Source organism: Cavia porcellus, unplaced genomic scaffold, assembly GCF_034190915.1.
Source record: "Cavia porcellus strain 051 isolate PalLab524CR breed Dunkin Hartley unplaced genomic scaffold, mCavPor4.1 scaffold_5, whole genome shotgun sequence".
Lineage (NCBI taxonomy): Eukaryota > Metazoa > Chordata > Mammalia > Rodentia > Caviidae > Cavia > Cavia porcellus.
In genome coordinates, this window is record NW_026947488.1 from 67,557,490 (window position 1) to 67,572,430 (window position 14,941).

The 14,941-nt window shown below is 34.3% G+C and overlaps 1 protein-coding gene across 3 annotated transcripts in view; it reads left to right on the top strand.

Annotated features, from left to right (window-relative positions):
• Window positions 1-14,941, top strand: part of Pls1 (plastin 1) — a 113,083-nt gene that overhangs the window by 69,793 nt on the left and 28,349 nt on the right. For all 3 annotated transcript variants that reach the window (XM_003476756.5, XM_013159910.3, XM_013159911.3), the window contains exons 5-10: window positions 2,235-2,367; window positions 3,559-3,640; window positions 8,871-9,036; window positions 9,119-9,261; window positions 11,399-11,494; window positions 14,020-14,215. In XM_003476756.5, coding sequence (XP_003476804.1) covers window positions 2,235-2,367; window positions 3,559-3,640; window positions 8,871-9,036; window positions 9,119-9,261; window positions 11,399-11,494; window positions 14,020-14,215 — 816 coding nt within the window. The remainder of the gene's footprint in view (window positions 1-2,234; window positions 2,368-3,558; window positions 3,641-8,870; window positions 9,037-9,118; window positions 9,262-11,398; window positions 11,495-14,019; window positions 14,216-14,941) is intronic.

Sequence of the window (14,941 nt, forward strand, 5' to 3'; positions counted from 1 at the left end):
TTTAATATGTTAGTAGACTTGTGCAATTGTTATCACCATTTAATTTCAAAATTTGCTACTTACACCAGAAAAACTACCAAACTCATTGGTAGTCATTTTGCATTTCCACCTTCCAGAAACCTTCCCAACTGCTAGACTACTTTCTATTTCTATGAATTTGACTATTCTGGAAATTTCATGCAAATGGAATCATACTGCAGTGGCTTTTCATTTTACAAAGATTTCCCTCCTGGCATATTTTTAAAGGTTCATCCATGTTATAACATATGTCTTGTTTTGAATGCTGAGTATTCTAAGAATAATGTCACTTTTTTGTTGTTTGTTTATTTCTTTTTGGTCTTTTTGAAACAGGGTCTCATTATGCAGTTCAGGCTGGCCTTCCGCTCATTTTGTAGCTCAGACTGGTTTTGAACTCACAACGCTCCCCCTGCTTCAGCCTCCTGAGTGCTGGGATTATAGGTGTGCACCACCATGGCTGGCTTCACATTTTTAAAAAATCTTTATGAATATTTGGGCTGTTTCTTTTCTTGGGCTTTTATGAAAAATAATGTATGAACATTTGTGTTCACCTTTATAGAGTGGTCTTAATTTTTAAATACTCTTTAAGTATATATATAGGAATGGAATTCCTAAATCTTTTGGTAGGTATATATTTGATACTTTTAAAAGGACTGGCAAATTGTTTTCAGAGTTACTGTTTCCAGGTTACTGCTTTACACTTCCAACAGTTATGCATGAGAATTTTTTGTTTTGTTTTGTTTGTATCTTCAACAATACTTGATATTATCCATTAAAAAATATTTCCAGTGGTTATGACTTGGTGTCTTATTCCTGGCTCCTATGTCTAAAATATCTCCCCATTTTCACCTTCTATCTTTTAAATAGTATTTTCTTTATAAATTTTGTTTTTGAGATGGGCATCTTCCTGTTTCCTCAGGTTGGTCTTGTTGGCTCAAGTGATCCTCTGGCCTCAGCCTCCTGAGATTATGGCATGTGCCACCACACCTGCTCTGTAAAACCTTTTCTTGATCAACTCAATCAAAGTGATTCTTTCTTTAAAAATTTAAAACATTGTACCCTATATGTGCAGTGTTTCATTTATGTTACATTTCTTTCTTTTATTATTACACTGAAATTCTTGATGGCAAGTATAATATCTTAGTGATCTTTAAATCCCTAAACTTCTAAGTCTTTCTAAGGACATTTATAGGTTGTGGCAAGTAGATAAGAGACAGGTTTTGTATGTACAAAGTGGGAAATACTAGTAAAAGTTTGTGTCTTTATTTACTGTGTGTGGTGATGGGTTAAATTTGGAGGGTATCTGCCAAATATACCGTTAAGAAATTACCTAATCCTAGGTAATGTGATAAAAATGGAGTAGGCCAGGTCATATATGCTACCCTCTGATGGAAACAGAGATTAATTATTTTAAACTTTACATTGTTGGGCTGGGGATAAGCACCTGCCTGGGAAGCACAAGGTCCTGAGTTCAATAAATAAATAAATAAATATATTGTACATTGTTAAATACTTTCTTATGTTTACATAATGATAAAGCTATAGAGCATTTTTACTTTAAGTTCCTTCCCACTCTGTACTGAATAGCCCAGCAACATTTTCTGTCTACAGATCAATGTACTTAACGCAGAGTACATGTGCCGCCCTGATAACTAAGGGCAGTGCTGGTAACTGGCTTTGATAGTTTTTCTACTGTAAAAATTTCTTAGAAATGGAGTTATTCTAGTCATTTCAATAACTCTGTGTGTGTGCATATGTGTGTAAGGAGCAAATCCTGTGTATTTGCTGTAAGCCTAAAATCACAGCTTTCTAAATATTTTTTAGGGGATAGGATTTATTGCCTTAGATCTAAAGATCTATTTGGGGAGTATTTTCCCCCTTATTTAAGTATCTGTTTGTATTTGTGAGCATGTGTGTGTGTATTTTTTTTTTTAAAACCTCTGATGTTCTGCTTCTGGTTCATTAGATTTCAGATGAAATAATGTTTGGAAAACTTTTACACTCAAACGAAATATTTATTGTGCCCATTTAAGATACACGTCTTCCTTCCTCTCCTAATAGTCTGATCAAAAAGTGAAATGAGCAACCTGTTTTAAACCTTTTAGTGTTTGAGTAGAGTTTTAATAATAGTCGCTTGCTATCTTTGAGCAGTATATTTTTGTTTTGTGATAAATTTTGTGAAATGAGGTTTGCCTACAAAGATTTTCTGTTTTCAGAGGAAGAAAAAGTGGCTTTTGTTAACTGGATTAACAAAGCCCTAGAAAATGACCCTGACTGTAAGCATCTTTTGCCCATGAATCCCAATGATGGCAGTCTTTTCAGATCACTTGCAGATGGCATCCTTCTTTGGTGAGTTCAGTGCTGAGCTACAAAGCCATGCTCTCAATGTCCCCATTGACGAACATTCCATGAAAACTACAATTTACCAATTTCTGTTTTTTTTGAATTAGCTACATAGATCTTAAATGTTTTCCAAAATCTACTTTCTAATACAATCCTTTATTTTTTAAGTTCTTTTTACATATATTAATGCCAGAAAATATTACTATATTTCCATAATAATGCTTAGAAGTATTATTATATTACCATAATAATGGCAGGAAGCTTTTGAATTAGTCCTTAGATCACTTTTAAATGTTTATGTTTTCTTTTATCACTTCCTATTGAGGAAGTGTTGACTACTGAACTGACTGGGAAAAGAACATCACGAAATGTAAAACTAAGACAGACTTCAATTATGAAGTGAAAATGTTTTAATGCAGCTTTTGTTCTTCGCAGTCTGTTCGCACTATGCTGTGAATTCTAAGGGCATGTCTTTGTCTTTGTACTATTTAGTGTAGTACCAGAATACTTTATACAAAGCAGACTTTTTAAAAATTTATAAGAGACAGGAGACTTTTAAAGAAGAAATAACCATCACAAATATTCCTATGACCCATTATTAACTGTTTTTATTATCTTAGTGCTTTTTCAATAGTCTTTTCTGTGTATTTACTTAAAAAGAAAAACAAAACAAGTTTCTACCCATGAATAGTTATCAGTGTTTAGGATATTATGTATAAAATAGGTCTTGACTCCATCTACTTTTTCTGACCTTCATTTTCCTATTTTAGTTTTAAAAGACGAATACATTCTAAAAAATAGAAACAAAAGTCATATATTCTTTTAAAAGTGTCTGAATTATTGAAGTCTCTGGCTCCTTGTATTTTGCAACAACAGTACATAAACAATATTGATACCACTTCATGGAAGTTTGCTTCTTGAGAATTTCAATGATTAAATGAAATCAAGAGAAGAACTACATTAAGAAAGTATAAGATGGTTAAAATAGGCATAAATGCTAAGATTACTGCACTAAATGATAGATTTGTTTTAGAGTAGGAAATATTTCTTAGATTTTAGAAATTAAGTTCCTGACATGAGTTTATAGTTTAAAGGTATTGATTTTTTTCAAAATTTTACTATTGTGGCTGCTTGCAAAAATAAACAAAAAATATTTTCGGAAAATTGAAACTATGTCATTCCCATTTTTCTCCTTAGCAAAATGATCAACTTATCTGAACCAGATACAATTGATGAAAGAGCCATTAATAAGAAAAAGCTTACTCCTTTTACTGTTTCTGTAAGTATTTGCTCTTTACTAGAAATATGTTACTAGGTTACAAAATACAGCTTAAAGCCTTTGTCAATGGATTTTGAGGTCCATGTTAAAATTCTGATTTAATAAAATTGCTTTATTATAAAAACTTGGAAAATTCAGTTGCATTTTGTAATGAATGAAATTAAGATTTTTATGTATCTTGGATAAATTTCGTTAAGCTAATATACTCAATTTATATTGTTATAATATTGAGTTATTTGATTATTATTTATTTGATGCTAGAAGTTTTTTATTTTCTTGTGGTGTTGAACATTGTACATGCTACTGTTGAGTTAAATTTCCAGCCGCAATGCTAGTGTGCTTGGTTAGTTGAAAAATGAACACTGAATAGTTTTATCATGTCTTACCATTTCACAGAAGTTTTATTATTTTTGAACAAGATTGTATTGTGTCATCTTCTCCATACAGATACAGTTAAAGTCTAAGAATCTGAAGTTATAACATTATTTCCTTAAAAATTTGTATACAAATGAGTAGATATTAATATTTATCAGATATTCACTAGGTACTAGTTATTGTTCTAAACACACTATGTGAAATTATTTCCTTGACTACTACTAGGAGTCAGCTTCATTATAAGGTATATAGTATGAAATTACAGATAAGGAACTGAGGCACAGGTCATACAGTGGCAGAGCCAGGGGTACGATCCCAGGGGAATCCAGAGGCATCCCTCATTGCTACACTAGGCTGCCACTCTTCTGATGTTAGTAATGCCAACTATTAACATGCAGTTAAAACAATAATTACTAAAACTGAGCAACTATTAATAGATTTCCTTCATTAAATCTGTCTTGTTTGTTCAGTTAGAACTCAGAATAATGAGTCTGCTAGAAAAAGTACTAGTTTCACAGGAAACTTTATCCCAAAATACCTAATGCATTTTTAAAATGCATTTTAAATGCACCATAAGATCGATGATGTGGTGGTGCACACCTGTAATCCCAGCTCTCAGAGGCTGAGGCAGGAGGATCACTGTGAATTTGAGGACAGCCTTGGTTACACAGTGAGTTCAAGGCCAGCCTAAACTACAAAGCCAGACTCTGTCTCGACAAACAAAGACTGTAAGATTGTAGTAATATTGTTTTTGACCTTAGGATGATAGGTTTCTGTGTTATCATGATATATGAAAGTAGAAAAAGATAAAAATAATTATGTATAGTAGTTATGAAAGCAAGAGCAAGGCTGGGCTTAATGGTACATGCCTGTAATCCCACAGTAGGGAGGCTGAGGCAGGAAGATCGCTTTGAGTTTGAGGCAAGATCCTGTCTCAAAAAAAAAAAAAAAATATATATATATATATCAATAAAACTACAAAACAGTTGGTAGTGACTTTGAGACCAAAAAGCCAGGAAATCAATTCAAGGCTAGTTATAGGAAATTGAATCTGTTCATTACCAAATGTTATCAAAATCTATTGCAATGAATATACTCATACATAAAAAGTACATATTTTATATTTCATACTTACATATAAATACATACACATATGACCTTAATTTTTCCCCACATACAATAACAGTTAAGGAGAAAAATATGATAAATCTCATTTGAACATTCTTTAATGGACTAAAAATGGTGTTGTGTAAAATAAGGATGAAGCCTGAGTAACAAATCATACCTTTATTCTTAATAATGTAGTAAATATATAGCTCAGCCCTATAAAAATCATTAACAAAGTGCATTTGTTTGAAAATTGAACCTTTATGGGAAATGAAAATTTTCAAAGTGGTGGGAAATAAAGAAAATTTAAAATACATTCTTTTGAGAATGTTAGTAAATAGATGGTTAGTTAAACAGAATAAAAGAAACATAAGAAACCATCTTATACAACAGTATGTCAAAACATTTAGACTGTTATACAAAAACAAAATGTGAGAAAATGGATTGGTAATACAAGCTAAACTGCCATGTTTCCTTGTTTCTTTTGTCAGTACCCATGAAGTTGGGTTCTGTGTTTTACAGATTGACAGTGAAGGCAGAGAAACACCTCTCTCATGTTCCAGTTGTTTATGGTTTCCCATTGTTCTTATGTTTTCCCACCAAAATAAGTTCTTAGAAGGAAGGGTGGACACTCAGGGAAGTTATCCATAGTAAAATTGGAGAACAGCTTGTCTCTGGAGGTCTCCTTCACGTGTTTAGCAGTGGCTTTAAGTAACAGTGGTGGTCCTCTCCCTATGAATTTGTAGACCAGTAGTGTAGTATTTACCAAATAGAAATAGAATGTATATGGCAACTCTTTACTTTTAATCTATTTCTTGAAGCTGATTACTTGTAAGACACTTGATGTACATGTATATACAGCCAACATTTAAAAAATAACAAGTGCTGGCTTCTCTCTTGTATCCCTATCACAACAAAGACAAAACTGAGTTACTTCTTACTCTAGTAAGACAAAACAACATCTACAAAGTTTTAGCACTGGCTTGGAGCTGGGAAGGTAAGGTTAGAATTTCAAAATTGGAACTGTGGTATAAGGTGGGCTTTTAGTGTGAGAGAAGTGCTAAGAGGAGCCTGAGATAGATGAGTGAGGATCTCAGAATGACATGCCAAGACTGCAGGTAGAAGGAACAAGTGGAGGTTTTCAGGGTGAGGAGGCGAAAGAATTTTGGCGTGTTAAGTGTCCCTTCCTGATTTCCACTAAAGGGCTAATGAGTCTTTTAGGCAGTGCCTGTGGTAAACAGGCACTTTTTTGCTAGGAAGAATAAAATCATGCTAATAAAGACAGAGGGATAGTAAAGGGATGCCAGTAAAGACCAGAAGAATAACGCAGAGAATCGTATTAAGTAGATAGTAGTGTTTCGGTTGTCAGTTCCCAGGCTGAGAACAGTGATAGAAAATTTTCATTCTTATTCATTATGAAAGTCAATTGAGTGAAGTTATAGGCTTTTTTTTAAACAGTTCCATCCTAGTGCTCATAAAGTAGGCTACTGTATAATACATAGTTTTTAGCCCAGTTCTTCCCTCTGTTAATCTGGGGAATCCCAAGTGGAACAAACATGTTATGCTTTGTGAAGAAAAGATAGAAAAATATTAGTGGTTAAGCTTTAGTTTGCAGAGATTGTCTCTGAAAAGTTGTATTGATTTGATGTAGAGTACCTTAAAAGCATTTGAAGCTATTAAAAGTATTCTAGGACTTCTGTATTTGCCACTTAATGTATTTTTGTATTGAAAATCACACTTATGTGTGGTGAATTACAAGGTTTTAAAGATGTTAAAAAGGATGTTTTGGTTTTGCTGCTACTTTCAAGAGAACTGCCTTTAAAAGAACATTACTTAATACTACTACAAAAATAATTTAAGTGCTTACTTAACTCACTTGTGATTGATCCATGAGAGACACCATTTACTTGGAGCTTGGCAAGATAAATTGTTTCAGTACACTGAAAAATGAAGCCATTGAAATTTTCATGATGTTTTGAAAACTACTGTGCATAGCTCCTGCTATCACCAGAACATTAATAATTGCTCTTGTTACTGCCAAATGAGAGTGGCAGTATTAACATGATGATTGAAAGGATAGGCTCTAGAGATCAGAAGTGAAACCATTATGTCTGATACTATGTAACCTCTGTGCCTCAGTTTCCTCATCTGTAAAACCTATCATAACAGTTACCTTTAAGATTCTCAGGGATTGAAACCCAAATGTACATCATTTGTTGAAGTGCTTCCAAACAGAGACAGTATCAAAATAAAGAACATTAATCCAACACTAATAAACTGATGGCACTGAAATTTCTAGAGGCATATGCCTTTAAAATATATTTAAATGACAGTTATCTAAATGTTAATAATTTACCTCTTTTTGTGCATATGTAAGTAGGGCTGGGGATTTAGCTCAGTGGCATAAGCGCCTGCCTGGCAAGTGCAAGGTCATGAATCAATCCCTGGTACAAAAAAAAAAAAGTCTAGGGAAAGGCATGACTGATTTTGTGTTGAAAATAATTCAGGGAAAGAGATTTGAGAAACAAGCATGTGATTGGAAGAAAAAGGAATATTATAAGCCAAGGGGAAAAGACTATCGTGGCCAAAGCATCATTCATATATGTGAAATGTTAAGAAGCTGAGGCCACAGTCAATCCCTGAAGGGTTTTTATTGCCTCACTAAAGGTTTTAACTTGATCCTTTCCTTTCTCTCCATGTTTTTCATTCATTCTTAGTCATCTATTTATTTAATAAATATTTATTGAGCATATAAGATATGCTTAGGTACTGGAAAGCATCTCCAAACAGATCAAAGGTTCTGTTATCAGATCGGAGCTCATACTTTTAGCTGGGAGAGATATAACAAGAAAGAAGTATATACTATATGTCAGAGAGATAAGGAGTAAAGTAGGAAATATGGTAACAAGTCTCAGCAAGGGCTACACAGATGCTATTTTGTGTAGGATGCCTAGAGAAGGCATCACAGATTGGGTGTACTTGAGCAGGGTTTTAAATCAGGGTTCTAAGCAGAGGAAACTCCAAATCAGAGGCCCTGTGTAGCTGGAATAAAATGCAAACAGACAGTGGTAATGACAGGGAATATTTGACGGTTCTAAAGCCAACAAGTCATTCTTGTTATATCAGCTCTATATTTTCCTGACAGCAGAGAATTGTAGAGGATGCGGTGGAGACAGAAAGTGGATGATGGTCATTAGAAAGTTAGGAAATTAGTCAGTAAAAGTACTGATGATTTTCAGAGGTATTAGAATGTCAAGTTGACAAGTTGGTGACTAGATATGGTAAGCAAGGAAAAGCAAGGGTTTTGCTCACTTTCTGGTTTAGGAACAAGAATGATGTTTGTTCTCATCAGTCAGGAGAGTAAATCAATAGGAAAAAATTAATTTTGACAGGAATGGAAGGAAAATCAGGGAAACAAGGTGAGAAATTTTGCTTATTTTGGACATAATGGGTTTTAGGGACTCATAGAACATCTATGTGGCCACAATCAAATGTGTACACTGAGGTAGAACTTATTTGGGCTCAGAGAAGGTATAGGCTGGAGATGCATATTTGAAAGTGATGGGATATGCAGATGTAGATGACAATCAAAGCCATGTAATGTTTTAGTAGTTATTAAGTTGTATAAATACTACTTATGTTTAAAAATGAAATTTTTTTGCAACCCATTGTTTCTTGTAGATAACCTGTAGATAAGACTTTAGAAAGAACTTCCATATATATTTTGCTTTGTTTTGTGTCAATTTAGGAAAATTTAAACCTAGCCCTGAATTCTGCCTCAGCCATTGGTTGTACAGTGGTCAACATTGGTGCACAGGATCTTAAAGAAGGAAAGCCTCACTTGGTCTTAGGTCTTCTCTGGCAGATCATCAAAGTTGGTCTTTTTGCTGATATTGAAATTTCTAGGAATGAAGGTAAGATTACCAAAAATAATTAATTTTCATAGATACATACTCACTGCAGGAAAAACTTAACATTTCACTATCTTGCATCTAGCTTTGATTGCATTGCTCAGTGAAGGTGAAGAACTAGAAGAACTGATGAAGCTTTCTCCTGAGGAATTATTGCTACGATGGGTGAACTACCATCTGACCAACGCAGGATGGCCTACCATCAGCAACTTCAGCCAGGACATTAAGGTTTACATTTTAATGTTCAAATCTGTGACATGAAGTGAGGATGTGGAATTTGAAAAATAAGGGAGTTCTGACTTTAAACTTGAATTCAGTTCACACTGAGATAGATTCAAAACAAAATTTTTTAATAACATGATTTTTTTCTTTTTTTGGTGCTAGAGATTGAGCCCAGGACCTCATGTATGTTAGACGAGCTTTCTACTATACAGCTTCATACCCAGTCCCAGATTTTTGTGCGTATGTGTGATTGTGTGCTTTATTATTTTGGCTTTTTGAGACAGGATCTTACTATGTAGTCCAGGCTGGCCTTGAACTCTCCAAGTGATCTAGGGTGGCCTCCAGTTTGTGATCCTTCTGCCTCAGCCTCTTGAGTGCTAGGATTACAGGCATGGGGCAGTGTACCTGGTTTTACTGAGTTTGAATATGAATTGTAACTGCCTGTGAGAGGAAGGAGGAGTTAACCTTCCTAGGTTAAATCATTCTTTTCCATTTTATATGCTACACATCTACCAAGTTATAATGAGGATGTCAGTCCATTAATTTGGACCAAGATCATATCTGTTTGCCATAGTAGAGGCCCTTGTGGGTCTGACCAATATTCCCACTCCCACTTTGCCAACAACTAACTACCAAGAAACCAAATTCTCTTAGGCTGGAGACAATCAGCAGACAAAAAGGATCTTAAGGTATAGATACTAAAATAGCTTACAACAGTTTTCTCTCTACTGGGAAAGCCTTTTCAAAGAAATAGTAACGTTTACTTCTGCCTAACAACTATCCTAAGGTTACTGCTGGTATAGGGCATTGCCAAACGGGCTTTTGTGATTTTTTTCTCTAGTATGTATGCATCTATTTGTGTACATATTATGATTGGAGATTGAACCTAGGATCTTGACACCGAGCTGCATTTTTAGCACTTTTTATTTTTAAGATAGGCTTGCCAGGTTGCCCATGCTGGCTTGAACTTGGCAGTCCTACCTCAGCCTCCTAAATCTTACAGCAGTGTTCTAATTTATAATCCCTGTTTAGATATGGTGACTCAGACATGTTTTTGCTGTAATCCCCTGGATGACACATTCTGTCTTTAAGTGACACTGTTTTCTCTGCTTCAAAGTTTATTTCCAGGATTTCTCTTCTTCTGAACCTTCCTACAATTTGGTTCAATTCGGCTTAGTCAGAGGTTTATTATATCCCCTCTGTTGGGCATTATGCTAGCCATGGGTGACACGGGTACACACCTCTTGTGAAGCTTACTAATTATGCAAACTATGTAATACTGGCTTAAAATAACGAGTTATTATTTTTCCTAATTTTGTGGGTCGATGCCACTTGGCTAGGTGGTTCTTCTCCACATATATTTATCCCTGGTTTGGTTACATTCAGCTGTCAATTGGGCTCATCTGGAAGGAGTACACGGGCAGCAGTTACAGGTGTGTGCCTCACTGCTCCTCCCGCTAGGCCCCTCGACATGTTTAGACTGGCCTTCCTCACAACATCATAGTCTCAGATAGTTGGATTTCTTAGGTGAAGGAGTAGGCTGTCATGATGTGAAAGCCCTAGACCATCATTTTCACAGCATTCTGTTGGTCAGACAAGTCACAAAGCCAATCCAACTAAAATGGGATCAAAGACAGCCTCTGCTTTTGTGATGGAAGAAGCTATCTATATGTTTGGAGAATTACAACTGTTTGTGAAGATAACTATACTGGGTGGATGATTTAGTAAAATATGGTCACAGTTGGTTTATAGAGATGAGCAGGGAGGGCCATACAACAGAGAAGCTATCTGGTTTATTCTAGAAACGTCAGGCAGGTCTTCTGGGACAAAATATTTGACATGAATCTTTAACTGATGTTTACACTATGCTTGGAGATGTAAACAAATGAGAGAGGGGAATGTGTGTGTGTGGGGGGGTGGTGGGTAATTCCAGGTGCAGAGAATAGATTGTGAAAGAGGACTACCAAAAGCTCTGAAGTGTAAAACAGCATTATGCAATGTAAGTGATTTGTATTAATAAAGTGACTAAGTTGTTTGTTACTCCATTTTTTGGGATGGGGCAGTTTCCTCAGGTTGGGCACTTTCTCCTCTAAATTACATGTATTTTATTCATTTTAAATACGCTGTTTATCTTTCCTTGAAGGATTCAAGAGCCTACTTTCATCTGCTCAATCAGATTGCCCCTAAAAGTGACCGGGAAGATGGACCTGCTATTGACATTGACCTTTCAGGATTTAATGTGAGTGGAGTTTTTAAAATTGTTGTATATTGAAGTGGAATTATATGTAACATAAAAGTTACCATTTTATCATTTTTGAGCAAACAGTTCAGTGATGACGTTCACTACATTCACATCCCTGTTCAACTATCACTACCATCTATCTCTAGAACTTCTTCATCTTCCCACGATGAAACCCTGTGCTCGTTAAACACTCCCCAATTCAACCCAAACCCACACTCCTGGCCTTTGCTAACCACTGTTCTACTTTATGTCTAAGAACCTGACCAGTAAGTAAGTTCAGATTTAGAGCATAATTCTCTACAAGTAGCATTGCACTGTGGAGTCTTCAGCTCGTCATTACAGATTGACTTTGTGGTCTTTAGAAGATTTTTCATGACCTAGGCCCTGCTATTTCATCTGGCTTTCATGACCAAAGAAGGGGAATTGCAAAATTCTAACCTTGAGTATGTGTGGATCAATCTTATTATCCACATTTCTCTGGCAGAGTGTACCTGGAATCAGAGTGCTTTTGAGACTTGTCATTGTGTTCAAGAAAAGCAGCAATAGCTGTTATTTGATTGCTAAGTAAATAGTAGTTATTTATTTAATCAGAAATAAATGTGTATTTCTACATTTAGAAGTATTCAATAAAGGATGGCAACTCCTAACTATTTATGTTCTAGGTAGAACTGACATAGATCCTGAACCACCAAACACATTTCTTAGAAAGTCCGTTCTTTTAGCATACATTCAAAGTAGCAGGGATGGTTTTATCTAAACATTAAAGTCTAGTCAGGCTACTGTGTGAAAATATGTTAAATAAACTATAGCATTCATAACTGGTTTTAAATGCAACTTAGATTATTACTAATAAATTATATTTTACATTATTATAATGAAATATCAGAAATTTAATATTGCAATACAAATTATTTTGGGGCATAAAATCAGAAATCTAAGTAGGGTGTGCTGGTGCATGCTTATAGTCCCTATATTTAGGAGTCTGAGGCAGGAAGATCACTTCAAATTCAAGTCCATCCTGAGCCAAACTGAGTTTTCTGAACTGCATAGTGAGACCCTGTTGCAAGAAAAAAAGTCAGGGATTACAAAAAAAAAAAAAAAAAAACTATGGAAAAATTTAAATATATTCAACAGTGAACAGAGTTCGTATATTAATATACTTAAGTACTTACCCACTCATCATCAATGAACTTATTTTTTATTTCTCTCTTTTATACAGTAATATTTTGAAGAAAATTCCAGACATCTTGTCATTTCATTGATAAATATTTCAACATTTATTTTGAAAAGATAAAGATTTTCAATATACAAATACCTTATTCCTGAAAAGTTAGTAACACAGGTAGTCTGTAATATCACAAATTGATTGTTGACTTTCCAGTTGCGTTATAAATGTTCATTAAGGTCTAAATAAGGTTGATATCAGCTTTGGTAATTCTTCATTGTTTAATGCATCGAATCTATCACTTTCTTTGATTCAATATGTTTTTACTTCTTTTACAACTCTGATACACAAAATTAGGTAACCATGGTTATGATATATTCTTGTATAGGGCTGTGTATACCCCTTTTTATTTTTATTTTTGGTTGCTTATTTTTTAAATTGTAACAAGCCTTATAAACTCTTAATCCAACAAGAGAATAAGACTTTGACATTAAATTAGCTGTACAATTCCTTCCTGTTTTCTCTGCCTAACCTCAGTGTGGTAACCATCTTGAATCTTGTGGTCATTATATTTTTTGTTCTTTTTATACAGTCTAGTTTCATCCAGATGTATTCCAGATAAAATTAAATTTTTATTCTACTTTTTTTGTTGTTGTTTTTTTCCTTTTTATCGGTACCGGGGATTGAACTCACGACTGCCTGCTTGCGAGGCAGGCGCTTATGCCGCTGAGCTAAACCTCCAACCCCTTTATTCTACTTTTTAACTTAAGATTGTACTTCAAATTCTACTGTAATACTTTCTTTTTATATTGAAGACACTCATATTCTTTTACATACTGCATGAATATACTAGTTCATTCATCTACTCTTCTTGTTTCTACCTATTTGACTTGCTTTGCTTCCAGAGTTTTACAGCTGTGAAAGGTGCTGTTCCTTCTGACTTTTAACATTTTTATATGAGTTATGTGTCTCAATTTGCTTTTCATTGGGAAAAGTACCTGCCAGGAACATCACTTAGTATATACTGGATGAGATAACTAAGCTTGTTATTCAGAGGCCACTCTACTAGTGATTTGTTATGTATGCTGTATTTTGACTAGTAGGAGCTTACTGATTCAATATCTGAGGGTTTTGTTGGGTATTTCAACAGTGTGGTTGAAATATGTCTCAGAAATTTCAGCGTTAAAACAGAGAGACTTGTTCTTTTTGATTTAAAAGATACAGGAAAGTTGATTTGTAATTCCTGCACATTCTGACCTTGAATTATTATTTTATGTATTTGTGGAACTGCAATTGCTATAAATTATACCAATTACAAGTTCAATATTGACCATTTTTGTTTTATTTCACTGTTTAGGAGAAAAATGACCTAAAGCGTGCTGAATTCATGCTTCAAGAAGCAGACAAACTAGGCTGCAGACAGTTTGTTACTCCAGCAGATGTGGTTTCAGGCAATCCTAAACTTAATTTAGCCTTTGTAGCTAATCTTTTTAACACATACCCATGCCTACACAAGCCTAATAATAATGACATCGATATTAATTTATTGGAAGGTATGTTCTTTGTCTTTAATTGACTTAATGCATTTCTTTTCTTGTGGTATTGTCCTACTTCACTGTCAGAGCTAGAGACTGTGGGGAAGATGTACAGGCATAGCATCAATTAAAAAGTTCAAATTATAGAAAATGGTTGTTGGTTTTGCTCAGAAGACAGTACTGGGATAAATTTACTTATATATCATTTCTCTATTAAGAGTTCAGTGAAAACTATTAAAATATTAAACCATTAAAACAAAAATATTCTCATACATGATCTTATTCTCAAATGATCTTATTCTCATAATTGATCTTATGACAATGAATTATCTATTGGAAAAAATTGTCACTTTTTTCCTTCAAAAGCTAATTTTGACTCCAGTATTACTCTTTTTTAATGTCTTCTGTGTATATGAAAAAATTATAATATTCGTTATTTGTCTTGTGTTTGTTATCTGTCTCATAATATATAACACTTTCCTGTTTTGCTTCATGAAATGCAGATTTGACCCCTCCTAATGTAGGTACTGTATTTAGTACTTTTCTATACTTTAAATATATCCATTCTGAATGTTTTTATTAGTGCCATTTATTTTTTCCATCTGAGTTATTTATTTTTTGCATTGTTCATGCTGTGTTATTTTGTCTTAATATGCCTATAGAATGAATATAAGCAAGACACACAAAGCTTAAATAACAGAGCAAGGCTTTGATTATATAATTTGCCTTCTATAATGATGGGTA